Source organism: Columba livia, chromosome 1 (genome assembly GCF_036013475.1).
Source record: "Columba livia isolate bColLiv1 breed racing homer chromosome 1, bColLiv1.pat.W.v2, whole genome shotgun sequence".
NCBI classification, from domain to species: domain Eukaryota; kingdom Metazoa; phylum Chordata; class Aves; order Columbiformes; family Columbidae; genus Columba; species Columba livia.
The window spans coordinates 30,813,708-30,841,017 of NC_088602.1; the positions used below are offsets into that span (position 1 = coordinate 30,813,708).

At 39.8% G+C, this 27,310-nt stretch overlaps 2 protein-coding genes across 14 annotated transcripts in view; one reads left to right on the top strand and one right to left on the bottom strand.

The window, feature by feature from the left end:
• The window catches only part of ARL11 (ADP ribosylation factor like GTPase 11), a 16,818-nt gene extending 8,269 nt beyond the window's left edge, over nucleotides 1-8,549 (bottom strand). The window contains exons 1-2 of one of the 9 annotated variants that reach the window (XR_010470603.1): nucleotides 8,053-8,192; nucleotides 375-593 (exon numbers count right to left, since the gene is read on the bottom strand). The gene's annotated coding sequence lies outside the window, so the exon portion shown is untranslated. Of the gene's footprint in view, nucleotides 1-228; nucleotides 594-4,029; nucleotides 4,180-8,052; nucleotides 8,365-8,419 lie in introns of those variants that run through there. The other 8 variants (XR_010470608.1, XR_010470612.1, XR_010470609.1 and 5 more) reach the window with 8 other exon arrangements.
• The window catches only part of RCBTB1 (RCC1 and BTB domain containing protein 1), a 26,572-nt gene continuing 7,740 nt past the window's right edge, over nucleotides 8,479-27,310 (top strand). For 2 of the 5 annotated variants that reach the window (XR_010470567.1, XR_010470568.1), the window contains exons 1-8: nucleotides 8,574-8,799; nucleotides 14,902-15,072; nucleotides 15,908-16,058; nucleotides 16,534-16,700; nucleotides 19,362-19,520; nucleotides 20,575-20,682; nucleotides 21,807-21,949; nucleotides 24,971-25,161. Coding sequence is in view for 3 of the 5 variants with exons in the window: in XM_065053543.1 (XP_064909615.1) it covers nucleotides 14,929-15,072; nucleotides 15,908-16,058; nucleotides 16,534-16,700; nucleotides 19,362-19,520; nucleotides 20,575-20,682; nucleotides 21,807-21,949; nucleotides 24,971-25,161; nucleotides 26,927-26,964 (1,101 nt within the window). In the remaining 2 variants the exon portion in view is untranslated. Of the gene's footprint in view, nucleotides 8,800-14,901; nucleotides 15,073-15,224; nucleotides 15,364-15,907; nucleotides 16,059-16,533; nucleotides 16,701-19,361; nucleotides 19,521-20,574; nucleotides 20,683-21,806; nucleotides 21,950-24,970; nucleotides 25,162-26,926; nucleotides 27,067-27,310 lie in introns of those variants that run through there. The other 3 variants (XM_065053538.1, XM_065053543.1, XM_005501835.4) reach the window with 3 other exon arrangements.

The following is a 27,310-nucleotide window of genomic DNA, read 5'->3' on the forward strand; positions in this document are numbered from 1 at the left end:
AAAGCTATAAAATTCTTTATATCAAGGTATTTACTGAAGCAAAGACTGTTCTCTGTGGCTGAGGGGGTAAAAAAATATCTTAAAAGAAAGGAAAAATGTTTAACAAGACAGCACCACTTGAACTTTACATGCTAGAGGCAAAAATGTGCTGCTGAAACAGCTCCCAGAGTCGCTTGTGCAAGAGCGGCTGTGGCAGCCAGGCAGGGGCCCCACAAAGCCGGTATTTACCTTCTTTATTGGTTGGGTTTTGCTCCCGAAAGGCTGTTCAAAGGCACACAGAACTGAAAGTAGCTGTAAATGTCACGTCGTGGCTTTAATGTGGACCTGATCTCCAGCCACCTTTGTTTGATGATGAAGAAGGAAACATGATTCATCTATGCTTCTCTGGGACCACGGGGGACTTCCACGTGTCTGTGGGAGTTGTGGTTTCCCAAGCTATGGTCTCCACATGACGCCTCCATGTCGCAAGTCGCCATCACTGGGGATGAAGTTCAGGGTGTCGAAGGGACTGTCTGGACAGTGACAAAGTTACTGGTGGCCAACCAGAAGCATATTTCTTACCCTGGGGGGAAGATGTGTCCGTTTCCCACCTTCTAAAGAAAGGAAAGATGAATGAAAAACAAAACAGAATGAGGACTCCAGCCCAGACAGACTGCATGGAATTGCGAGGGGTCCTACAGACTGTGTTTTGCAAGATATTTCTGTGACACGTCCCTCCCATAGTTAACCCACAGAGCTGGGTGGCACCAAGAGCCTCCATGAGCTTTGTGCAGCTTGTGTACAGATAAGGTGTGTTGCTAGGGCCAGGCTTTAGGTTAATTCAAAAGCTAATGTTTATTTACAGCAGTTGCTGCAGAGTTATTAAATGGTATAAATGTACCAGCATGCCTGTGATAAATCACGCAGTATAGGTTCATGTGTGATCTTTTCTGAAACCAGTCTATAAATGGAAAAAGGGCAGCAAGATCTCTAGCTGGAAATAAAAAAAGGTAACTACTATGTGCAGCGGATCTTGATCCTTCAGGGAACTCTGTGCATGCTCTGCAGTGCATGTTGCTGCCCGAGGGTTACCCATTTGTCTGAGTTCTTCATTTTTAAAAAATAAGTTAAATTGTTTTCTGGCTACTTAATCTGCTTGTTCTCCATTTTGGGAAAACTTTCTTCCCCATATCACATTGTACTTTAAGATCAATGTAGTTGGTGTTTTTTGATCTATCGGTGGGTCAAGTGAATTGCCTCTATCTTTTCGTGTTTCTCTTGCATTTGCTACTGCTCATCTTATCTAAGGCTTGATAGGAGGCTGTGGTATGCAGCTGTTTCACCTGACCAGACATTTATAGCACTGAAATTTCTTTAAAGTAAACTAAAATATAGATACAGGAAGCAAGGGTGGAGATTCTACCATCTGATCAATAACCGAGTATTTGAAATATGATGTGATGGAGTCTTTACTGCATCATTCTCTGACATGTTACAGAAGTAGGCTGCTTCTGTAAAAATAATAAAAAAAAAGCAAAGCATGCAACTAGGCTACAGTTTCACTGAAGATTGCTTTCAGGTTTTCTATGGCACAGAACAGAGTAATACATGGGCAAACAGAGGGAACTCTTTTTTCTTTCTCTTTACATTCTCATACCCTACGTATTGAACTGCAGCCTGTTTTCTTTCTTCCTGACAATCATTCCAAATATGGGGTACAAACTGTGCCTACAGAGTCTGTTCCACCCACAGCTATGTTATAAAAGCATAGTATTTCCAATAAATAATACATGGGAGCAATTGCAAGTCTGTTTAAGAATGAAAAAAAAGAAAGTAAAAGCAGATGAGATGAGCTCCGAGTGAGTCTATTGCCAGGGCAGAAAGGCCGTATGCTAAATAATTCAGAAATTGTGTTCAGAGATGAGGACAGCCCCTACCCCGGCTGTGTCTTACATGGGCAGTACAAATGTTTTTGCCTTGTGTTTCTTGTCTCCAAATTCACAGAAGCAAAGCCAGTGGCCACTAATTCCATTTATAATTTCATAGAATTTCAGTTTGTTCGTTTTTTTTGTTCTGTTTGCTAGGCATGCATTCGCCTGTTGCCTAGATATTCATCACAAAGAGCAATAATCAGGACTAGTACTGCAGAACAGAATCCTCTCTCCTCCCCATGCCCTAAATATTCCAGTAACTGGAATTTTGTTCCAAACACTATATTCACTGTCAAAGCATTTTGCCCTCACTCAATGGGCCACAGAGGGGAGGAAGAAAGAGACTTTAAACTGAAAGAGGGTAGAATTCAATTGGACATAAGGAGGACTTTTTTTACAATAAGGGTGGTGAGACACTGCCACAGGTTACCCAGAAAAATTGTGGATGCCCCATTCCTGGAAGCATTCAAGGCCAGGCTGGATGGGGCTTTGAGAAACCTGGTCTAGTGGAAGGTGCCCCCTGCTCACGGCCAGGGGGTTGGAACTAGATGATCTTCTAAGGTCCCTTTCAACCCAAACCATTCTATGATTCTATTAATCTGATTCTGTGACCTGCAGTAGGACATGAGACACAGGCTTTGGAGAACAAACCAATAGCTGATGGTTCCACAGGGAGACCATGATAACTTAGGGTTAGACTGTGACACTGTTAGCATGGTTGTCAAGATAGTCTTCATGGCAGTGGTGCCATACACCAAAACAGGCTGAGCTTTGAAGCAGGTGCATCTAATTCTATCCAATTCACTGGAAATCAGTGTTAATCATGTAGCAAAGGTGCTACAGGTGCAAAAGTCCACCAGAAATGCTGCTTGAGAAGGCAGTGCCCGTATTACACATTACCAAATTACCAGAAGTATCCCCAAAAGCAAGGCAAAATCTTCCAAGCAAAGTTGCACCTTGATCCTTCCCTTTTACTAGTGCAAAGCACTTTCCATTAGTGGCCTCACAGGCATTGCCCAGCCACTGTTGCTCTGCCCCTTCCATTAGACATGCAGTGACCAAAGAGGTGATCAGAGGCATGTGAAAGCCTCAGCCCATCTCTTTTCTGAGGGAGGTGCCTGATGCTGGGGGCAATGAGGAGGCTCCCAGATCCTGCCCTGATGCCCCGCTGGGAGCCCTCACTGCACTCTGACAGGGAGGCAGATGTGGAGAAACACAGCACAGCGCAAAGACTTTGCCCTCATCCCTTAGCTGGCAAGTGTTGCAACAGCTAATGAGGAAAGGAAAGCTACCTACCTTGCCTTGATGTGTGAACTACTGCATCTTGTATATACGAGTGTAGAGTATTTTTCATAAATATTTTTACTCCAGTTTCTGAATTTATAATTTCCAAAGCTATTTACAACTTCACCAGGATGCACGTCCTCTCTGTAGGCTCATTTATTCAAGTGCTACCCAAATTATTTTAGTTTTTTCCACATAAAATCACAATGCTCTGTACTCCTCTGTCTATACCACCAGAACTCTCATTCTGGGTCCTTCTTCTTATGTCTTAAATTCACAGATCTCTTCCTCTTTGACTCTTGACATTTCAGATTTGTCTCCTCCTCAGGGCAATTCAAAACTGAGCTGCTTTGGCTTCCTTACCTATCCTAACATGATCACTCCCTTTTCCAAGACTATTCATTAGCTTTTCCTCTTACGGTTGGTCTCTGTCCAAGTTTAGGTCATACATGAATCTATGCTACATACTGCATACACACTGTTTTCACTGTAGATACTAGTTAAAATACAGCTCTATCTTGAAATGCCTTAATTTCAATTCTTCCATTGTTTTTAATGTTTCTAATTAAAAAGAAAAAAAAAAAGGAGAAAAAAATAGGTACACACAAAAATATAAAATTTCTGTGTGCCAAAAAGGCTTTTACTCCATCCTTTCACATATCCTAGTTGAATGTAAAAGCTATGAAGCAATGACTATTTTTATTTTGACTATTCCTTCAGTTGCTATCAAGAGGAAGCCCCACAGAGGCTATCTAATGATGGTTAACCATATCACCCACCTGCACAATATATAATACAAGTAATATTTGTTACTTCTATGGGAAATAAAACTTACAGCTTGGAGGTGGCCTGATGCTCATCCCTCCATGTTAGTCTGGATGAAATTCTGCTTTGCAATTCACAAATCCAGCTCCCCTTGTGGGGCCTTCCCTCGTTCCAGTTCCACAGGAGAAAAACGTGATTAAAATTACACTGTAAGTGTGGACCTGAAAAATGCATTTTGTACAACATGCCAAGTTCCAGATAAACAGTGGAGTCTCCCTCTCAGTGCTCCTCAGATTCATGGCTTTTGGATGATCATTTGCTCTTAGTTTTTGTTTTCGTTTACATGGTTAGGATATTTTGAAACACCAACAGAAACGTCTTGAAAATATACTGGAAATTATTAACAAGAATGAAAGCTACAAACTGATCATTACCACCCTTCTGCCTGGAAAAACGGATGAAAGCTAAGTTGTGAAGATCCAGAAACTGCACTGAAATTGGCTGGCCACAGAGTGTCACTGTTATCCCACACGTCTCTCAGTGGAAAGGGTCTCCAGGGGAATCGGCTCCTGTCAAATCGCAGATGTCAGAGCTCCCGCTTTGATCAGGGGACGACTTAGCACCCTCAGGCCTTTGGCACCCTTTTGCAGCAGAATCACTTTGAAACAGGTTTTGCTTAACAGCTGTACATATTTTTGTATACTTGTTCTTTCACATCCATAGAAAGCTGATGGTGAAGAGCGCAGAACAGAGTTGGAATAAGACACCAGTTCCATGAAGGTGACATTTAGCTCCAGATTGTTTTCCTGTCAGATTTAGCTGGCATCGTATCCTAGGACTCTGCAGTTCGAATTAAAAGTTAATAAATTGATGGAAAAACTAATACTGAATGAGGAGAAGAGAAACACTTTGAAGTGCTTTCTTCTTTTAATGTCCTTTGACAGGTCACTGACAGTTGCCACTGTGGTCACTTACAGAGCTGCAGAAACAGAACACTCTTTAATCTACAACTGGTAAGTTTATAAATTCTCCTAAACTTGGATTTATCTATGACTATGCACACCTTTGTAATCTCCAGTTTCAACAATATGTACTTACGAATGAAACCACTGATTCAGGTTGCATTAGAGTTTGGGATGTAATTCCAAGCCATGTTATTGTTCATTTAGAATCCCAAATGTTGCCAGTTTGGCTACATGAGAAAAGCACTTCAGAGTCATCTGCTACTGTTATCAAAAGAGATGTAAGCTGAGACAGTTTAAGAGAGGGATCCGCATCTGAGTTAACCTGCTGAAGTCAGCAACAAGTTACACAGGTATCTGTCTTGAGCAGTCTGATGAGGAGCGGCTGAGGGAACTGGGGCTGTTTAGCCTGGAGAAAAGGAGGCTGAGGGGAGACCTGATCGCTGTCTACAACTACCTGAAAGGAGGTTGTAGCATGGAGGGTGTTGGTCTCTTCTCCCAAGTAACAAGTGACAGGATGAGAGGAAATGGCCTCAAGTTGCACCAGGGGAGGTTTAGATTGGATATTAGGAAAAATTTATTCACAGAAAGGGTGGTCAGGCATTGGAACAGGCTGCCCAGGGAAGTGGTGGAGTCACCATTCCTGGAGGTGTTTAAAAGGTGGTTAGATGAGGTTCTCAGGAACATGGTTTAGTGCTAGAGTTAGGTTAGGTTATGGTTGAAGTTGATGATCCTGAGGGTCTCTTCCAACCAAAATGATTCCATGATTCTATAATAACTCCTTTTATTCTACAAAACTTGTCTCTGAATATCATTGCTTTGCCTGGTTGGCCTATTTAATGCTTTCATAACATTTCCTGTTATAACTTTTCCAGGATGGATATAAGGTTTCAAATCCCTTTTCCTTCTAGAAAAAAAAATGATTGGGAGAGGTCCCTTCTTGTTATTGTTGGCTTTTACGAGAAGCCAAACTGAAATTAAAATAACTGAAGCTAGATGTTCATGAGATTATAAAATTACCTTGGTCTTCATCCAGAGCACTTTTTAGCTGTTTCAGCTGATTGTCAAGCTCAGACACACTATCAGCTGCCTGCAACTACTGTTTAAGGACTTATTGCACACTGTAAAAACTAATTAGTGATAAGTAACAACAAGAAACTTAGAGCACATGAACAAAAAACCTGACTGGGGGCTTGTGTTGCAGTACTTGATAAAACAACTGGGTGTCTGTATATCATAACTAAGCACATCGGTTTACAGTATTAAATAGGATCAAAGTTCTGTTTACAGAGTTCCACGTTCGCACCATTTCCTAGCAATGTCAAGAAAGGCAGCTGCTCTTGACAGATGATTCCTCTGTGGAACCACAAACACAAGCAGAAAAAAAAAAAAAAAAAAAGTGTTGTGCGTATTCCCTTCCGGCCCTTTTAGGGCTTCCCGTGGATGCTCTGATGACACTTTTCCACATATCTTCTTATTTATGCCGCCTTCTTTTGTTGCTCCAGAATTTGTACAACCTATTCAGCAGTGCCTTCCTGATGCCAGCTAAAGTCACTCAACCGCACAGCAAGTGGGAACTTGCCATGGAAAATCTCTTTTGACCCTGGACCTACTGCTGTGCTGTCCTTGCCTCATGTTCCAGGGCAGAATTTCTTCAGCCTAACTGATTCCTTCTCAGAGCAACCCATCCACACTTGATTCCCAGGAACTGAAATAGTTTTTTTCTTGTCTTTAAAAAAAAAATTTCTTCTTTAAACAGCTTTCTCCTAAATTGACCATCCCTAAAGATAGATTGACACTTCCAGTGGGCTCTACCCTACTGGTTTGTGTTTCAGATCGATCAACTTCCCACTCACTGCAGGCCCCAGCTGCCTTCTGACCCTGTGCACCGTCAGGAAAAAAAATTAATTTTTAGAAAAATGGAAGTTATTTCCTGGTAACAACTTTGTGTAACAAAAGAGCTCTCTTGGGAGGGCTGGTCTCCAATCTTCCTTTTCCTGGATGCTCCCCCACAGCTTTGTCTTCTACTTGAGCTGCAGTTATAAACACAGAGAGAGCTGTAAAGAGACATAATTATAGAATCACAGAATAGCAGGTCAAAAGGGACCTCAAGGATCATCTGGACTAACCTTTCTTGGCAAAAGCACAGTCTAGACAAGATGGCCTGGTACCCTGTCCAGCTGAGTCTTAAAAATGTTCGACATTGGGGAATCCACCACTTCCCTGGGGAGATTATCGTAATAGCTGATTGCTGTTATTCTGAAAAATTTCCCTCTTGCATACAATCAGACTCTTCCCAGGAGTAACTTGTACCCATTGCCCCTCCTCTTTTCCATGTGACTCTTTGTAAAAAGAGAGTCTTCATCTTCTTGGTAGCCATCCTTTAAATACTGGAACATGGATGGTGATGAGGTCTCCCTTAAGGCTGAACAAGCCCTGTTCTCTCAGCCTTTCCTCGTATGGCAGCTTCTCAGTCCTTTGATCATCTTCGTGACCTTTCTCTGGACCCTCTCCAGCCTGTATAGCAGGGACCAAAACCAAACACAGCATTCCAGGTGTGACATGATGACAGCTAAAGAGTGTGATAATGACCTCTTTGTCTCTGCTGGTGATACAGGCACTAGCCTTATATATAACCAGCATGGATCCTGCCACAGCCCTGTGAGATTCTGATTGCGGTCAGGGCAGGAAGCCTGGGCTGGTGGCAACCCCATGTTTTCACAAATTGTCAGGGATTGGAAGGGACTTCAAAAGATCACCTAGTCCAATACGCCTGCCACAGCAGGAACACCTAGATGAAGTTACACAGGAAGGCGTCCAGGCAGGTTTTGAATGTCTCCAGAGGAGACTCCACAACCTCCCTGGGCAGCCTGTTCAGGTGTTCTGTCACCCTCACCATGAAGAACTTTCTTCTTGAATTTAAACGAAACCTCTTGTGTTCCAGTTTATACCCATTGCCCCTTGTCCTATCATTGGTTGTGACTGAGAAGAGCCTGGCTCCATCTTTGTGACACTCACTCTTTACATATTTATAAATGTTAATGAGGTCACCCCTCAGTCTCCTCCAAGCTAAAGAAACTGAGCTCCCTCAGCCTTTCCTCGTAAGGCAAACGTTCCGCTTCCTTAATCACCTTTGTGGCTTTTTCCCTCAACTTCACAGCAGTGAGGATGCAGCGGCAGAAAGGTGCCATCCAGCCATACCCGCCAGCCTGCCCATGCCGAGACCCCTCCAATCACAATCAGCCTGCGGAGTTGCTCGCTGGGCCCGGTCGACCATGGCGCCGCGCCCCGTCCGGAGGCCTCACACGAGCCCCCGGGCCCGTTTGAGCGCCATCGGGGCGATGTCTGCGGAGACGCCGGCTGAGGCGGGGAGGCTGTACCGGAACAGCAGCCGCAAACGAAGTGTCGAGAGGGTCTTGGCGAGCACCTCCCGACCCCCTCCTGAGGAAACAGGGCTCTCGCCGCCAGGCGGGATAACGAGGGGTCACGTGGTCATACAGCGCCCAACAGGAGGTGAGGAAAGGGGGCGAAGATCCGCCTACGGTCTGCCACGTGACGGCGCGCGCGAACGGTCAAGCGGGAGGCCCCCCTCCCCTCCCCTCCCCGAGGCTTGGCGTCACGTGACGCGCTTCTCCCTCCCCACCCCACCCCCTCCGCGCTTGCTGCTGTCACGTGGGCGGGGCTGGCGCGCGCTGCGCACCCCTTCGGCTACTCGGCGCGCGGCGGGCCAGGTGCCGGGCGGCTGTAACGGTCCTAACGACTCTAACGGTTGTGACGGCAGCGGCTCTGCCGGGGGACACCTTGGAAGCAGCGGCAGCGCCCAGCCCGCCGGGCGGAGGGGCCGCAGGGAGCCTACCGGGGGATGTCGCAGAGGCCGGGTGAGGAGCGTTTGGCGGGACAGCGCGCGGGGCCAGATAGGTGCCCCGCAGCCTCCGGGCTGCGCATTCTCCGGACCCGGGCAGTTCTGTCGGGGCGCTGTGGGGGCTGTGGTGTGGCGGGGGCGGGAGCTGTCGGCGGTGGGGAGCGGCTGGACGGAGGTCACCGCGGAGGCCGCGGTGAGGATCTGTAAAACTGGTGCTAACCATCCGGATGGGGAAAGGGTTCTTCTTACGTTAGCAGGGCTTGGTTGTGGGGGCGTCATCCGAGGGACTTTCTCTTGGTCTGCCTGTGAATTTCTCTCACAAAGCTTTGTCTAGCTCTCTGAAAGTCTCTCTTCCTGCTTGGCACAGCTCACAATATTTTCTTACAGTTGTGCGTGTCGTTTGTTGTTTTTGTGTTGTGTTTTTTTTTTTTTTTCTGATTCATGGTGTTTCAGTTCATTCTTCCCTTTGTTGTCAGCTTCCTGAAGGCTGAGATCTAGCTTACTGAAAAACCAAGGCTCTTAATATTTTTTTTCCCTCCTCACTGGGCTTTATATAAAGAATTAGTGTTTCTTCAGTTTTTAATACAGTTCTAAATTAACTATTAAAGGAGTATTTACTTTTTTAAAGGAACTTTCAGAGTTCTAGTTTAGACAGTTTAATTGACCTTTTGGAAAGCGTGCTGTTGTCTACTGACAAAAGGTAAAATGGGCTTTTAATTGTTTAAGCTAGGGATGGGGTCATGAGAAGAAGGTGCTAAACATCCTAAATGGAGATGTTTTTGGAGCACAAAGTTTTTTTAGGAAAAAGAGTGATTGGAAGATTTAGTGATTCTTTGGAGCATTAAAATTAATGTTTTCCTCTGAATACTTGTCTCTGTATGCATTAGAATAAAATATAGAAGATTAGAGGATGTCCTGAGTGAATAGGTTCAGTAAATTGCAGTAATTGCTCAGATTGATTGTGATTATAGTCTTGTTATGGTGGCTGGATGACTGACATCCTGCTCTAAGGGTTTTTTTCCTGTATGGTTAAAGCAGTATCATGGTTAATAGTATTAATGTACATAATGCTTTTTGCTTGTTTGTATCTCTTTCAGCTGAACACTCAAAGCAAATGGGAGGTCTGGTTGTCAGTTCTTAGATCAGCAGGTTTTTCTTTCTCTGTGTTACTCATAAAAGACATCCAAAAATAAATCGTGCAGAGGTTTGAACACAGATTTTGTCATAGAAATCTTGTCTTATGTAAGGTCTAAGGAAAGTAAGTTAAGGCACATGATTTTTGTTGGCAGGAAGAAAGCTGCAATAAAATCACTTGGTTCATACATCTGATTAGTGTCAATAGTATGTATTGTTTCCCTATTGTTTCTCAATACTGAACTATGATATTAGAAACCAAAAACTGTAGAAAACGTGAGGGAGATTAGCATGTCTAGAATTTTACTTTCTTGGTTGAGGTGTACTTAAAATTAAAAAAGGATCAAGTGTGACAGACCTTTCTTGTAGTTCTAAAGCCAAATATCCTAGCTTTTTTGTTATCACTGCTGTTTAAAATTCCCGTAGACAATTAGGAGAAGTGAAGGCCTGAGTCTGCAGTTTCTTTCTGTTCAAGAGTTAAGTCTACCGAGCTAGAACAGACTGCAGCATTGGAGCCTGAGGAAAGAGTGAAACAAACACACAATTGTGTTCAAATAGTCTTTACAAATAAGGTCTTCAAGGAGTTAACTATAGTTTTTTGTTGGAACGACAATTGGTACTGTTTCCCAGTAGGATGTCATATTTGGCTATTGTTCTTTGCAGCACGGATTTGTTTAGCTGAATTATAAACTCTGTAAAATTTTATTTGAAATCATTTAAACAGACATTTTGTAGACACTTTTTTTTTTTTTTAAGATGGGGATACATATTTGCCTTCATGTATTGCTGAGAATAAGCCTGCATACTGCTTATTTAGAAAGCAAAATAGTGAGAAGCTGAATGCATAGGCAGCAGTTTAGCATAGAACTTTTGAAGGACTTCTGTCTCTGAAAGCATGTGGCTTTTTTGTGAGCAGATCTAGATTTTTTCACTGTTAGTGACTGCTCCAAATTCAATTTCTCTGTATCACAATATGTAGCTGCTTCAGTTCCCATCTCAACAAGTCATCCTTTCTTGCTTATTTTTAGCCTCACTGAAATTAAAACAATCATCTTTTGTTTCTGTTCCTGTTTGCATACAGTTATTGTTGGATAACTTCAAAGAGGTCAAAGCAATTAGAAGAGGTGGTGCTGATATTATAGAAGCTCCCTCTGCTGGTTAGTTCTGCAGCAGAAATAAAGCTGCTTGGTGTATAGTTGTTTATCACTGAATCATACAGCAGAAATGAAAAGATAGTTAAAAGCAGTGACATATGGTGTTTCTAGAAGCAACTGTCTACCAGAGCACCAAGTTTAAGCTTATAACTTTCATAGTCATAAAGTTTTTAATTGCACTTAACTTAAAATCTAGATGTTGAAATATAAGTGACAGATACTCCTTAAAACTGCTGCTGCCATGTTGCATGAAGAATCTAAATAATAGCTTGAGAGCTAATATATTGAGACAGCTATTTGCATACAGATTAAAATAACTTCATTACTTCGGACTCCATCTGGTACATGTGCTACTACATTGCTCTTACAAACTTTCACTTCAGGTGCAGTGGTTGCGTAGTATGTAATGTAGCAGGGTCCAGTCTAGATGTGATTATCAGGAGAAGTAAAAAATAACCTTAGCTCTCTTACTGATGCAGTACAGGAAAGGGGAGAGGACACTGTTTCTTTGTGGAGCTGCTTGCAACAATGTGACTGAAGTCCCCTAGATCAGCCTTCTGTAGCAAGGATTTGCCCAGAAGAAAGTCTGTGCAAGCCTTTCCCCTCATAATCAGGCAAATGTTGCACAAGGATGAAGTTTGAATGTGATTTGTGTGAGAGGTCAGTCACAATATTGCAGAGTGTCTACTGTTTTTAGAAAGCGTACAGTATGTCGTAAAGGATACTAAAATTAATTTGGTTTTTTGATAACACTGAGTTACTTTACTGACATCTCCCATTTACAGTACTATATATAAGTATGTATTCCCCAAATACTTCTTTTTCCACTATAGACCTTTTTTCCCTCCTGTGACAACTAGGACTTTTATTGGAAAGCTAGGAAAGTGGCTAAGGTGGTTAAGGAATCTATGTTTGGAGAGGAAAAAGGTGATGCTTTTGCCTAGGTTGGGTATTTCTGCAGGAAATGGATAATAAGTAGTTGAAACAGCTTTCTATGCACATTTTTATTTAAGAAACAGTAGCCCATGTATAAACCCCAGAACCTTCAGGTTTGTATGTTGTGTCACTCATTTAGACAGGAGCATGAACAAAAATAGCTGCAATTGCTACCGTGAAAATGTTGCAGCTGAATGATGATAGGTACTCCAGCAAATGGCAGCATTTAAGGACAATACTTAGTATTTGTAGAGGATGGGGAAAAGTTGTATGTTTGAAGATAAACAATACACGTTGTATAAAATGCAACAGATACTTTCTGTTGTTTGGTTGGTTTTAAGGATTTTTGTTAACTTTTATTGGTTGTTAAACCTGAAGATAATTTGGGATTGTGATTTATTAAAGAAACTAGCCTGCCAGTGGCTGATGAGTTGTCATTAAAAACCTTTTAGGGATAACTATTGAAATTACTTTTTAGGATTGTAGTGACAATTCAAATTGGAAATATACAGCATTGTTTTAGATAAAGCAGTGTTACATCTGTCAAAAATTATAAGGTTCTTCATCTGTGAATGAAGTTAATTGCTCATGTCTAATCTGGAAAGTCCTGTGTGCTTGAAAGCTTTTCTTTTGTTTACTGCTATTAGTTTGTCTGACAAGATATCCAGTTGAGCTTTGAGGTATGGGAAATGCAGTGTAACTCACATAGGTTTTGTCAGAAATGAATGATTAACTGAGTCGTGCAGTAGTGAAGAATAAGCCAAGAGGATTAAAGACCTAGTGCAAAGATCAGTAAGATCATAAAGGAGAACATTTTAAACTGGTTACCTTTAGAGTAGAAAGGGTTCTCAGGGTACTGTAAAACTTGTTAACGTTGATTTATCAGGACACGCTCCATCAAAATAACATTTGTCTGCATGTCTTATATTGACAGGATGTGTTGAAAAGAACTTCAGTGAAGAAAATATTTTTCCTAATGTCCAGTTTATGAGATGTTTGTGTCCTGCCAATCGTATATTATATGGGCAAAGTAAATACATGAAGTTAGAAGGGACAATTATTTGGTCTGCTCAAAAAACTAAGTCATTGCTGTCTCCTTTTAATTGATTGACATTGTCATATGTTAAAAGATTTGCCAAAGTGAGGTAACCACTCTTAGCAGCTAACTAGCCTGAGTTTGTAACTGGACTAGAAATTAAGAAGGCTTAAATCCATTCAAATCTGTTTAGCTGTGTAGAATGTGATGTGGTCTTGGCATCAGGTAGACTTCAAAAGCTCTTCTACAAATACATCTGTTGTGAATGTACCATCTGGAGACTTTGGGAGTTTTCAAGACCTGCTTCAAATATGAAAAGTAGAGTGAAGTCAGGCTCTTGGTGAGGGAGGTGCCTATAGAGCAGAGCTGGGTTTGTTGGAGCAAGGTTACAAAATCTGGTAAGGAGACAAGTCTGGTTTTTGTTTGTGTTGGGGTTTTTTATACATGTACTTCCACTGTGACCTAAGTGTTTCTCAGACTTTAAAATAATAATAATAGTAATAATACCCCTTCTTCCAAAAAACATCTATGCTGAACAACCTGTATTTTAGGATTAACTGCTCGTCTTGAATAGCTTTCTGAAGCCATGTCTTGGCTGTCAGCACAGTTTTGAGAACCAAGCATCAGAAGTGAAAAGGCTGTCTTGTGTTCTCACTGTTGTTCATATCTGATACCCAGGCATCATCAATAAGAAGCCTGACTTGAAAGCAGCAGAGCAAAGAATAGGGGGATGGGATAGGGCTGAAGCAAACAAATGAAAAGAAAGAACTAAATGTTGATGAGAGGATGGCATCTGAATAGAGACTGCATTTCTTGCCCATTGAATAGTTCCTTAGCTGCATTTTTTTTTGTTAATGGTTTATTGCAATTTGTATCGTGTCACTGACATTCTGTGGAATTCTCCACCTAGTGCTTTTCAGATTTCACAAAACTCACTGATACCCTGAGCATGGATCATAGATTGTCAGTGACAGAATCCCTTCAGGGTATGAGTAATGTTACAGTTTTCGTGTGTGGCATTGAAAGCCTAAATAAGCTCTGTAGGTTTCTGTTGACTGTCAGCTTTGTTCTTGAACTGGTGCAACTGCCCTGAGGAAACTGGAAAGAATAAGTATTGTGGAAGGATGGATTGTATACATGTGTTAATTGACAGGTGATGTCTATACCCAGTCATGTGGTATAGACATTGATGTGGTCCAGCTTGTTTCTAAGTAACAGACTATGACAGTTTCACTTAATCACGTTCTTCCAATGTGTTTCACTGCTTAATTGTATGAATGCATGAGTTTATTTCATGCTTTTGTGCTCTCACAAATGGTTTTTGACCATAATAACAGCTTTTGATTATGCAAGACATGGCAGATTTGGGTCATATGCACAACAACCCTAGCTTTGGGTTTTTTGCAGGATTCACAGATACATCAACAGCTTGTTTACATGTCATGTATAGATTGTAAGACTACAAAGAAATTTCACAAGTGAAAATCTTATAAATGGGAATTTTGGTTGAAATCCCCTCTGAAAATTCCTTCAAAAATCCACTCTGTCACCAGTGGATATTTGCCAGATCACGAGCTTTAAATAAGTTTGCTTGTAGAACAGCAAATGTTCAGCTGTATTGAACTGTACAGTTTACTTAAATATCCTATTAAGAAAAGATCTGTTCTTCAAATGTCTTACCAGTGACTTGCTATTTGTTCACCTTAATACATGGAAGTATGATTCTATATTTCATATAGAATAGAATGCTATACTTTCAGAGACACAACATGTACCTTTTATCTAAAGGAAATTGTCTTATTGCCTGTTGGTGAAAATGCAAAATAGGCCTTTTAATATACTTTTGTTTTTATTACAGCAATGTCATCTTACTTGTAGAAATATCATGACACATAGCAGCATCATGGTGGATGTAGGAAAGTGGCCAATATTTACCTTACTGTCACCTCAAGAAGTAGCATCTATTCGGAAAGCATGTGTATTTGGTACCTCAGCCAATGAAGCTATATATATAACGCACAATGATGAGGTAAGGCTGTAATAAAGCAGAGTGTATACTCTACAATTTTCTGTTTTCAGAGTCCACTGAATACTTGCAAATTAATAAGTTTTCAAAAACATTGTGTGAAATTTGTATATTTCAAAACATGTTGGATTTAACTTGTAACTTTTTTTTTTTAGTCTTGTATGGGGACAATGTAGATGGAGTATTTAGAAAACTAACAAATGACAAAGGCCAGGATGGATTTCATGCACTTTTGAAGACAGTCAGAATTCAAAAGAAGTTCTGATAGCTTGAAATTAAGTGCAAGTGCTCCAGGTATGAAGATATAAAATGAGGTTATGGCTTGCTAAGTAATAATAAAGCAGAAGATTATCAGTGGATTTTAATTATTCAGAAACTCAATGCAAATTAGCACTGTGCTACTGAAAGGAAGCAAGCTAGATGTTCTGGGATGTGGTAATGGGAGGGTTTCTTGTGAGACTGGGTAGAGTAGGAAATTTTTCTCTAAGTCCTATCAAAGCTGCCTGTGGGATGAGCCTCCCAGCTGTAGCTATTTACAAACTTCTTTTAGAAAAAGGTGTTGTCTTCCACTTTCACAGTTTAATACTTTTTCTAGTACAGTTCCTGAAAATGAGAAGCCTGGCTTCCAGTCCTGCACAGATCTGAAGAATTCAGACTCATTAACTTCCGAAGTGTCCCCGTACTGAATTTTGAGCTTATTAACTTCCACAAGGGAAGTCTTCAGCCCTTAAGAGTCCATGACAAAACTCTGTCCTGCCTTGATGAAGACATGGTTATTGCCACATCTGTGCATACCTGAGTATACATCACTTAAAATTAGTTTTCCTCTGTTTTTCAGGTATTTGTTTTTGGACTGAATTGCAGCAATTGTTTGGGAACTGGAGATAATCAGAGCACAATAGTACCAAAGAAATTAGAAGCCTTATGTGGAAAGAAGATTTCCAGTCTCAGTTATGGAAGTGGACCCCATGTTGTACTTTGCACTGAAGGTAGAAAATTAACATTTAGTATAGAAAAATAAGTTACAGATTTTAAGTTCTACTTACACTTAACAAGGGGTGGATTACGGTATAATGGTATTAAGTGGGCAACGCACACTAAGGGGTTCTCACTGGTCTTAAGTGGAACTGAATGTATTCTGTAATAGGTAAATTAAATATCTGTTACATTTCCATTATGTTGCAACTGTAGAGTTTTTCTCTATAATTTATCATGTGCTAAGCCTTACCTGTGCACTTTCATGTATTCCCACAATACATCTAGAGATTATACTGTGATATATGTATATAAAAGCTGTATACAAAGTGCATAGTTTTTTTAGTATACAGATAATTCTTGTAATAGTTCCACAATTTGTTACTGTCCTTTCATTTTAATGTCAGTGTTTTCTACTTTCTTACAATTCTGTTTATCTTCCTTGAAATTTTTGACATTTTTTTATCACAAACTTGAATATTTTTTCAGATGGTGAAGTGTATGCTTGGGGGCATAATGGTTACAGCCAGCTTGGGAATGGCACAACAAATCAGGGCATTACTCCTGTTCAAGTTTGCACAAATCTGTTAATAAAGAAAGTGGTGGAAGTAGCCTGTGGCTCTCATCATTCCATGGCGCTGTCATTTGATGGGGATGTAAGTTGAAACTTGTTCAAATTCCTTAATCTCCTTGCATTGAATAGTGCAGATGACCTTGCAGTCTGAAGTTCTCTGTTGCTCTACAGTGTAGTTGCAACATAACCTTTTCTTCCTGCTGCTTCAAAGTTGGGTGTCCTTTTTTAAGAGCGGACTTGAAAACAAGTTAAAAAACCCCACACCCACAAACCCCAGTGAAAAGACCCCAACCACAAAAATTAGAATAAAAGGCTATTAAACCTTTGTGTCTTTTCATTTATTGTATGTCTCACAAGGATGAGACCAGAAAGCTGTGATGCAGGTGAAATAATGATTTGTAAGGTGTAGAATCTAACATGGTTATTTGCTTGCGATCCTGTTATTAAGGGCTATATCGAGTTGTTTGTATTCACTGGTAGCCTTTAGTCTGTTTCTTGTAGTCTTCATTATTTCCTCACTGGTACTGGGAAGGAATGTTGCTCTGCACACCTCTGAATACCTTTGTGTGTAGGCAGTGAAAGAGTCTCCTTTATGCTGTTTACATGACTTAAGGCTATCTGTCATGAGAAACATGTACAATTAGTTTCCAGTTAGCTAGATTTGACCAGTGTATGTGTGTGTCTGATTTGAGTTACATGTTACTGCATGGAATAAAGCCTCGTTTCAGCTCCGCTTTAACAAAATAAGAGTTCTAATTTTAAAACCTTTATAACAATGAAAATGGAAACCACGATTCTTTCCATTCTTGTAATCTGACCATGTTTGTTGATTCAGTATGAAGTCATAGTACAGCAGTAATACAAAGTAGCAAATCAGTATTTTGGGGGTAGGAAAGAGACATTGTGTTAATTTAGGTGATCTGTGTTGTATCTGAAAGGAGAGTGTACACTTAGGAAAGATGTTCCTGGCTAATCTATAAAATTTGGTTTCTGTGTGGAAGGCAAGGACGTTCGTGTACTAGTCAAGCTAGTGGTACCAGCTGCTGTGTGTTAGCTGCCAGTGATGGCCATACTGTCTCTTGTAATAAATGTAGCATGCTTGACACATCAATGGAAGAGGGGAAGAATGTTTGTATTTACCATGGAGTTGCTATTTTCAGCTCATTCACCTTTGTGGCTAGTTAATGTGCTATAAGTCCATCCGTAGTGTACCTTGCAGTAGCTTAGTCTGTTTGTGCTCTGAGGTTTTATCTTTACCAGAAGTGATTATACTAAAAGCAGAGAAATATGTTGAGTAGAGTTTTATTTACAGAAAGATTTATCTGCAACAACCATTGTGACTTAGATATATCTAGAGTTTCAGAGAGGCATTGAAGTTGGAAGTATTAGTGGAAATACTTGGTATGATTTATTTGTACATTTGGTTCAGTGCAATTTTAATACAGTGCAAATTAAAAAAAATTATGGACTTCAAGGACTGCAGACATTCATGCTTCTCTGAGAGGGAAAACTGATTAGTTCTTTGGCATGTTGATCTAGCTTCTGAGATTTTCCACCTCAGTTTTTTCCGTGTCATTGAAATAAAGTTATTTTATAGAGCATCTTCAAATATTATGTAGGATTCAAAGAACCAGCAAATATAAGTAACAAAAAGCAAAGGACGAATGCTTTCTTTTGTTCATATCAGACATGGTAAATAAGTTGTGTTGGTGAGAGTTTTTTTGTTCTTGTCTTTGGTATTTTTCTTTGGTTGATGTGGGGTACTTTTTGGATGTTGGGTTGTGAGTGTGTGGTTGGTTGGTTTGTGACAGGGGAGGTGTTTGTTTCTAATGACTTGACTTTTGGTTTAGTGTTGCAGTACGCAGACAGCTTCTGGCACCAAAGGGTGTGCAGACTTCACATTAGGGTATCTGTCAGTGTGCTTCTACTGGCTAGCATGTCCATGGCTGGATATTTCTAAGAGGGCAAAACTGTTTAACTGGGTGAAGCACCACAGGATGAACAATCAGAAATAGTCTATAGGTGTGTATACACATAATAAAAATTGAAGGAACTGAAAATACAAAGCTATATTTTTTTTTTGGTAGCAAACTACTTCCCTGTTTTCTGGACTTCTAGATGAAAGGAACCAATATTTTTGTTTCATTATTATTAGTTTGCTACTAGCAAACTTTGAATTGGCAGAGATGGTGCTTTTTTGTTAAGGCCATTGTGTAAGAGAGTTCTGCTACTGTGAAACATAGGCTGACAAAACCATCTCCTTTCATAGCTCTTGAAAGATATAAAAGAGGTATGATGAGAGTCCAGAAATAACCTGATTTAGAGTTCTATGAAGAGAACTAAAAAGCTGTAAAATGGGGAGTTTAGCCTAGGAAACAAGTGACATTTGGGCTTGCATTCCTTTTTCCAACATCATGGAAGTATTATATGAAGACAGTCCACTCACTGTGCTCTTTTGTCTTATAGTCTGACTATTTGTATGGAAATATGTTTCTTTTGTTTCCTGTTGTAGTCAGATGCTCTGGTTCTGTAGCAAGAAGCTGAAAAAAGAACTATGTTCATATTTGCTACGTCAGTCCTATTGCTGTTTATAATTTTCAGCTGCTGAAAATAATTTTAAGTGTTTTAGCTCATTAAATAGGATAGTTTACCCAGTCTGACGCTGACTACAGTAAGATTATAATTTATTACTGTCATTCAGACCTATACTGCAACTTTTTGCTTGTTTGTTTTTTATGGACAGCTGTACGCTTGGGGCTATAATAACTGTGGTCAAGTGGGATCTGGATCTACAGCAAACCAGCCAACTCCTCGTAGAGTTTCAAACTGTTTACAGGGTAAAATGGTAGTTGGCATTGCTTGTGGTCAGACCTCCTCCATGGCTGTAGTAAGCAATGGTGAGGTAAGCATTGCTGCATTCTCACGTTCTCTCTCTCTCTCTCTGTTACCCAAATTTATGAAGCTAATGTCTGAACATGGCATGTTCAAATTATAGAGTTATATTGATAACTTCTGTGAGACCATTTTAAGGAAAACTCTGCAGTTAACCGGAGATACTATCTTTGCTCTAAGCATTATTTCTTATGGCAAATGCTGTACTGGAACAGAATTCTTACTGAGTCTGCAGCTGCAAGAATTTGAACAGTTGCATTAAACATGTCTGTCTTCCATATTTCAATAGATTGTTTAACATATGTCTGTAATGAGACTTTTTGAAAGCATGCACAATTAAATAGTTAATCTTTCTGCAGGAATACACTGGCTGATCCTGGTTCTTAAGCACATTGCTTAATTGCCAGCAACAAAACCAAGCTTTTGAATGTTGTCCAAGTGTTGTGCAACTGTTCTGTTTTACATATTTGTGGTGCTATCTTGCTTCTAGGTATGAACTGTAACCTCAATTGTACTGCATTTCATCAAACTTGGAGTGTAGCATTTCTTTGTGACTGCAGGGACTATAAAAGTCCCTGAGGTTGAGATGAGATTCCATTGTACATACATTTGTCTTGATGTGTCCGCCATAACAAAACTAAAGGAAAAATTAGTTTAAACTAATCCTATAGCTAATCAGCTGATCACAAAAACTAATTTATTGTTTTCTTTAAAGATAAAAAGAAAAGTAATAAGGAGAAAATAAGGTGTAAAAGTCAACTAAAATCTTGTGGCTATGGGAAATATTTAACGTATTGTTAAGTTTAGTGTGATATTCCTAGTAGTTCAAAGACAAATATATTTTACTAAGCTTCTTTAAAAGGTAAATGCAGGATTGAAAAGTGGAATAGAGTCAGTCATTGCAGTATATTTAATATCTTTCTGCCTTCTCTATATTAATCTTGAAACAGTGTACAGTTTTTTTAATAAGATGTACATTTTTTTACTTGTGCTTGATGCTAAGTCATAAATGTTCTGTGCTTCTATAGAGGAGTGGTTTAATTTTATTTTCCTTTTGCAATCAGGTTTATGGCTGGGGTTACAATGGTAATGGTCAGCTAGGTCTTGGAAACAATGGCAATCAACTAACACCATGCAGAGTGGCTGCGTTACATGGTGTGTGCATACTCCAGGTATGTCTAACATGCAAATGAAAATACAGTAATGTTGCTAGCATCTGCTAAAACTGTATCTTTGGAGTCTTATACCTGCTTCTAGATGTCACAATACAAATACTGAATTTTTTTAGTTCCTATTTAGGCATATAGGAAGTGCAAGTAAGCTGTAAAATACTTGCTTTTGTAAATGTTCTGAATTATTTAAAGTTAGCTAGTGTAACTATAAGTAAAGTATGTTATGAATACAAATCTTTGTTACAAAGATGAATGAATGACATGCGCTAGGCAAAGACAAGAAATTAAAGGCAATAAGATGTTCAAATTAGAATCTACATTTATATTCTAATTAGCCCTTCAGAAGTAGCTCCATGAGGGCGGTGAAGCACTGGAACAGGTTGCCCAGAGAAGTTGTGAATGCTCCGTCCCTGGAAGTGTTCAAGGCCAGGCTGGATGGGGCTTTGGGCAACCTGGTCTAGTGGAAGGTGTCCCTGCCCATGTCAGGGAGCCTGGAACTAGATGGTCTTTAAGGTCCCTTCTAACCCAAACCGTTCTATGATTCTGTGATAAGTAAGGGGAGAGGGAAAATGAGAGTCATGGGTGTGGGTTTGGTTGTTTGGTGGTTGGGTTTTTTGTTTGTTTTTGGCTAGGTTTGTTTGTTTCCAGCTGAAGAATAAAACTAAAAATTGGGATTTCCTGGGTTTTTAGTAAGGTTCTGTGGAGTTTCATGTCATAACTTGGGTTGAACGGTTGTTGGCTGTTGAACTGCAGCTCTTAAAATTTGTATAGTATTCCAAATATCAAATTCTGAAAGTATTTCAGAGTTGCAAGACATGGTGATGATCACTGTTCTTTGTATGAAGAGTCTGCAACTGAAAGCAAGTAAAGGCTAGCGAGACTTTGCAAGAGTGCAGTAAATTATTTAGGAGTAACCAATGAACATTAATAAAGCTGGGACTTCTCCAGTACCTAAAGTTAATGTATTTTGTGTTAGCTTTAAGCACTGAGAAATAACACATTGTAGTGCTAAATGAAGAATGCCCAAGGTATTTAACATCAGCTAGACTAAAGTAAAGTGTGCAATAATTTTGTTTGTCATCTCTTTTTTTGTTTAGTAGTAATGCTTATACATTTACTTACAGATTGCCTGTGGCTATGCGCACACACTAGCACTAACAGATGAGGGTTTGCTCTATGCCTGGGGAGCTAACACTTACGGGCAGCTGGGAACTGGCAATAAAAGTAACCAGCTAAGCCCGGTGCAGATCATGATGGAAAAAGAAAGGTAATCTTGCTGAAGCTGTTTCTGGATATGTAAGTCTGAGCATGTGTTATGCAGTCTCTAGCACTGGAAGCATGCGTGTGTAGGGCTTGGTGGATTGTTTTCCTATTGCTAATGTTAAAAGCATAGGAAAGGATGGTAACTTACTGTTTAATATAGACTCAGTGCTTTTTGTGATTTGTAATGATTACTGAAACTAAACATACTTCGTGCTTACCTGATACTGAAAGATAATGAATAACTGTGTTACGCTATTGTAAATATGGTTCCTTTCATTAAAAATTTGGAGCTGGGAAATTGGTAAGCCAAGCTTTTAAGCTGTATTGAGGCCTACGTTAAAAAAAACTGGGGAGAGAGGGAAGTAACTTTATAGAAGTGACACATGGGGAGTAAACAACTTTCTGAAAGGCTGACAATAGCCAACCATGTAAAAAGAACTCAATTTGCAAGGTTGCTAGAGCAAGGGAGAGATAATACCACTTTTATCAGTAGTACCACCTAATACGTTGTAGTTTCTTAGCTTCCTAGACTCATAAAAGAATAACCCTAACCCTTGTCCACGCTCTTTCAGCACCATTGTCATCCTTGTATTTGGGATGGCTCATTTGTTGTTCACCTACAAACTTGGACCACAGTCCTGTTCTCTGGACCCGTGTGTATACCTATAGATTAATGTACCCCTATTTGGAAACCTCAGTCTATAAATCCCTTAACCTGTAAATATCTTAATTTATAATCTTCTCTTAACTGGGAAACACTTGTGCTTGGTTTTTCTCCTCCATTTCTGAACTGTCCTTCAGGAAAGTCATTCCTTTTTTTTTCCTGTTTCTCACGCTTAACTTTAAATTAAAAGCTGCACAGTACTGAGATTATGTAAGAGCTTAAAAAAATGGTTGGAGGTAAAGAAAAAAGGGACCATCACAATAGAAACCACTGAAGTGAGGCTGGCTTATTTGTGAAGGAACTGACACTAACGAAGCAAAATGAAATATCCTTTAAGAAAGGACTGGAAGAGAAATGTGTAAGTTTGCAAACAGATTGACTTTGTTTTCTTAGCGATTTATTTCTTCAGTGAACTAAGAGGAACTGTGCGTTTAGAATTGCATGTGAACTCAAGCATGGGATGATAATAAAACTGGCATTTGTTCAACGACTGAAGGAGGGAGAAAAATATCATAGAACTTCTGCTTGGAATCCAAGGGAGAGATAAGTCACTTGAACTTACGCATCTTGCTTGACTGGGCTCCCTTGGAAACAGTACTATAAGTGGGTGAGCTGTTATGTCCCATGAAGCATATTAATGCTGCTTTTCCTGGTCCTTTCATTTAGATAACTCTTTTGTCATTTATATGTGATGCTGGTGGCATTTGATGCTATCTTGAAGAATAGTGCACATATAGCTTGTAAGGAACTTTTGGACTTTGTGTTAGCTTGGAGGAACAGTTATGAAGGCTAGCTTCCTGAATTTTGATGTTAAGTATGTGCTTAACATGTTATCCTGTACGTGTACTGTAAGTATACTGTACGTGTACTATACATATTATAGTGTATGTTCTATTATGCTTCTTAAGTATAGTATAGTTAATCTAAAAATGAGAATCCGTTCTCCTAAGGAAAGTTTGGGGGAGGACGTAATTTAGGTGGATAGCTATGATGGACAATAAGTTGTCCCTTAAATAATTACTTTAAGGTGTCTTATGTAAAGGTGCTGAAAGATTTCAGTGTTACATAGAGGTTCATAAGTTGATGATGGTGTAAAACAACCCAGTAGTTTCTTATCTGCCAGAAATTGTCGATAAATATACTGAAAGTGATTGTAGATTCTTTGTGTTTTACCTTGAAATAATTTTTGCACCTAAAATGTGGGCTTTGTGCTGAAAAAGCTTCTTGCCTAAAAAGCTACCTCTTCATGGATATTATTCTGTAAAGGAATAGACATTTTGATACATATACTCTTAGACTGCTTGGAAAGATATTTATTTGTCCAAGTTGATCTGTTTCTGGCACAAAGACATGAAATCCTCTGCTGCATTTTTAACATGGAGGAAAACCAGGAAAGCGTAGCTTTTATCTTGAACTAATGCTAGAAGTTCCCCCAGTTTTCACTTATCATGTGAACAGAGACTCTGGAAACATCCTTGTGGTCCTTTTAATGGAAATGTGATTCTTCTCAATTCTTGTGATGTTTCAGATAGCAAGACAGGGATTGTGTGAGCAATGGGAGAACATAATACATAAGTGTGCATCAGCAGCTCTAATATTTAAGGAACTATGTGAGATGAGTGAAAATACTATATGGACTTTATTTTAAAAGCAACCATAGCTCTTCAAGAATGTGAAGTTAAGTGTGTGTTTTCACCTCTCCTCAAATGAAGCACTGTCCATGTTCCATGCTGAATTTCAGTTGTGAAGAAAGGAGACTAACAGCAAAATAAGAAGTCAGAAGTACAGGCAGCAGGTCAGACCTCTGTCTAAATACAAAAACCAGATTAAAGGGTTTCTAGAAGTGTTTCTTAATAAACAGTTAATTGAAAAATACATAGAATCCTAATCTCAAAGTAAGAGTTTTTACAACATCTGTTTGAATGAAGTCCTGAAAAATGCTCTGCTAGAATCTTAGTATAGCTTTGCTGCCTGTTCCGTAACTGGAAGCTTCAGAAGCTCCATAAGCATTTCTTCTTGAAAATAAGTGTCTGATGTGTATTGGTTTTAAAGGAAAAAAAACAAAACTTCAATTTTCTTCATCCCTTTCCCATGGTTATGAAAGAAAAGAGGGAATGTCAACTGATGAGAATGACATGATTAAAGCAATATCTGATTACAATAGAAATGTACAAGCAATCTGAAAATGTCACTGCAGTTTTTAAATAGTGATACATTCAAACTATAGCATTCATTCAGGACAAAGAAAGAAATACAGGAGTGTAGATGCATAGTTTTGTTGGCTGTTATTTTGGTGAAGTATTTGAAAAGTCACTCAATTCCTTACCTGTAAGTATCTTACAAGGTTTTTTCTGGTTGCAGGGTTGTGGAGATCGCAGCCTGCCACTCTGCTCACACGTCGGCTGCCAAGACCCAAAGCGGCCAGGTGTACATGTGGGGCCAGTGCCGTGGGCAGTCAGTGATCCTTCCCCACCTCACGCACTTTGCCTGCACTGACGATGTGTTTGCTTGCTTTGCTACCCCCGCCGTTATGTGGCGTCTTCTATCAGTAGGTAAGAATAGGCTGCGATATGGCAGCCAGCGCTATAATATCTGTCTACGTTTGTAGTGATTAGTACAGGTTACAACTTCTATGACAGGATGGTTTCTGCTTTATGGAGAAGCCGCAATTAAAAGTAATTCTTTTAGCTAGTTTTTTTTTTCTCTTTTGAAGAAAGCAGTCTACTTCAGCAGCCAAGGAACCAGAGCAGGGTTAACAAGATTGTTTGCCAGTATACAACTGGAGAGAACCCTGTTTTACCACTGCACTGTGTATATTGTATATTTCTTATATTTGTATTGTTTGAGCTCCAGCTCAGGATTGGGAAGGACTCCTGGATCATTAAACATAACTTTTTTCTCTTAAAACTGTTTCTACTTGAAAGGCTGTTCATGATGCTTGCTACTTAGAATTCTAAGTTGGTAGATACCAAAGTGTTGTCTCTAGCTTGCCCAATATGAATATGTAGGAGCAAATCTTTCTCATGCATTTCATGTTAAGAAAGTAAAGTAACAGAATTCAAAGTTTTGATTTTGTGAGATGATTTATCTCAGCTTGATTTAGTTTGGCTTTCCCTGAAGACAGGCAGCCTTGTAAATGCTAGTCACTGTATAACAAGAGCAAAATATAGTTGTTTTCTCTGTTGGAACTCTCTTATACTACCTGTGATTACACTTGGGGATGGAGTTTCTGTGTCCAACAAATAAGCCCAAGGCTTTCTTCTTGATTATCTTTAATTCATATGCTTCTAATTCTTTTTTTGACCCTAAATATGCTATAAAGTGCTTATCTTGCACTTTGTTGAAAACATGAAAGTGTTTTCATGTTCAAAACATGAAGATGTTTTCATCTTGAATCTGCTGCTTCAGTTCTCATCATTCCGGATGTCTTACTCTGTTTCCATATTGATAATAGATCTTAATTTTGTTAGTCCCTGTACAAAACTGGTTTTGTGGAGGGAATCACATCCTAAGGAACCTTTTTCCAGACTCAGATCTTTGCATGAGGCGTGTCCAAACCCAGCTTCTCCAGTTTAACTTGTCATTTAGCATGCTATCCCATTTATAGAGGTCCAGATTACAGCATTTCATCTATAGAGGAAAACTGAATAGTTTTACTGAAGAGAGAGTAGATTAGCTTGGAATGATCTACTTCTGGGTAAATCCAAGTCTTGTTTTATCCTACTTCTCACTTTCTCCATTCTCTAATCCTCTGGGATATGTTAGTCTTGCCCTCTGTAGAGGTCTGATGGTTGTCCAGGTCTGTTGCCTTTTGCTAATGGTGAAGGCTGTTTAAATGACATCTCCCCAGTTTCGTTACCTTTCAAGTTTCTGATTTTTTTTGAAGTACTCCAAGACTGAGTATAACAAGGAATTTGAATTTTGTTCCTGTATTTTAATTTCTCTTGGCCTTTGGGCCTTCTTCTATTCTGATGTTGATAATCCTACTTACTGAATATTTGAATCAAAAGCATTAATCCTGGGGGCATTTTTAATTTCTGTTTTCCATATACATTTTTCCTTTCCCACCTTTTTTATTCATACAAGGTTAATGTCGTGGTTTAACATGAGCTAACAATACAACCACGATAGCCACTCGCTCACCCCCTCCCCCACCCCCCCAATAGGGGAGAGAATCAAAAGGGAAGGGAGAAACTTGGATTGAGATAAACACAGTTTAATAAAATAACCAAATACTAATACACTACTAGCAAATATTTATATAAAAAATAGAAATAAAAGATACTCAAAGCAATTCCAAACTAACTCCATCCACAGCTGAGCAGCCAGTCCCAGCAAGCCACACCTGGTCCTAAAGCTGATCCCAGAGAGAGAAAAGAGAGGAAAAAGGCAGAAAAGCCCAGAAGCCTCTGCAAAATGTCAAAAGGTCTGGTGTCCCACACCAAAAACTCCCCCTGCTCCGACAAAAAGAGTGAAGAGATGAAAGAAAGCGGAAGAGCCAACTGGAAGGTCCCAACTCTCCTTAAATATGAGGCATGGCGCTAGTGGGATGGAATACTGTTATTGATCAGTCTGGTTGTCAGTCAAGTTCTACCCCATTTCTGTCCCCCTTCCTCTATGCTTCACACCTGTGGGGAGAGTGCTCAGAGTGTCCTTGGCTCTCAGATCAGAGCAATTAAAAACATTAGCTCTGTGTTATCT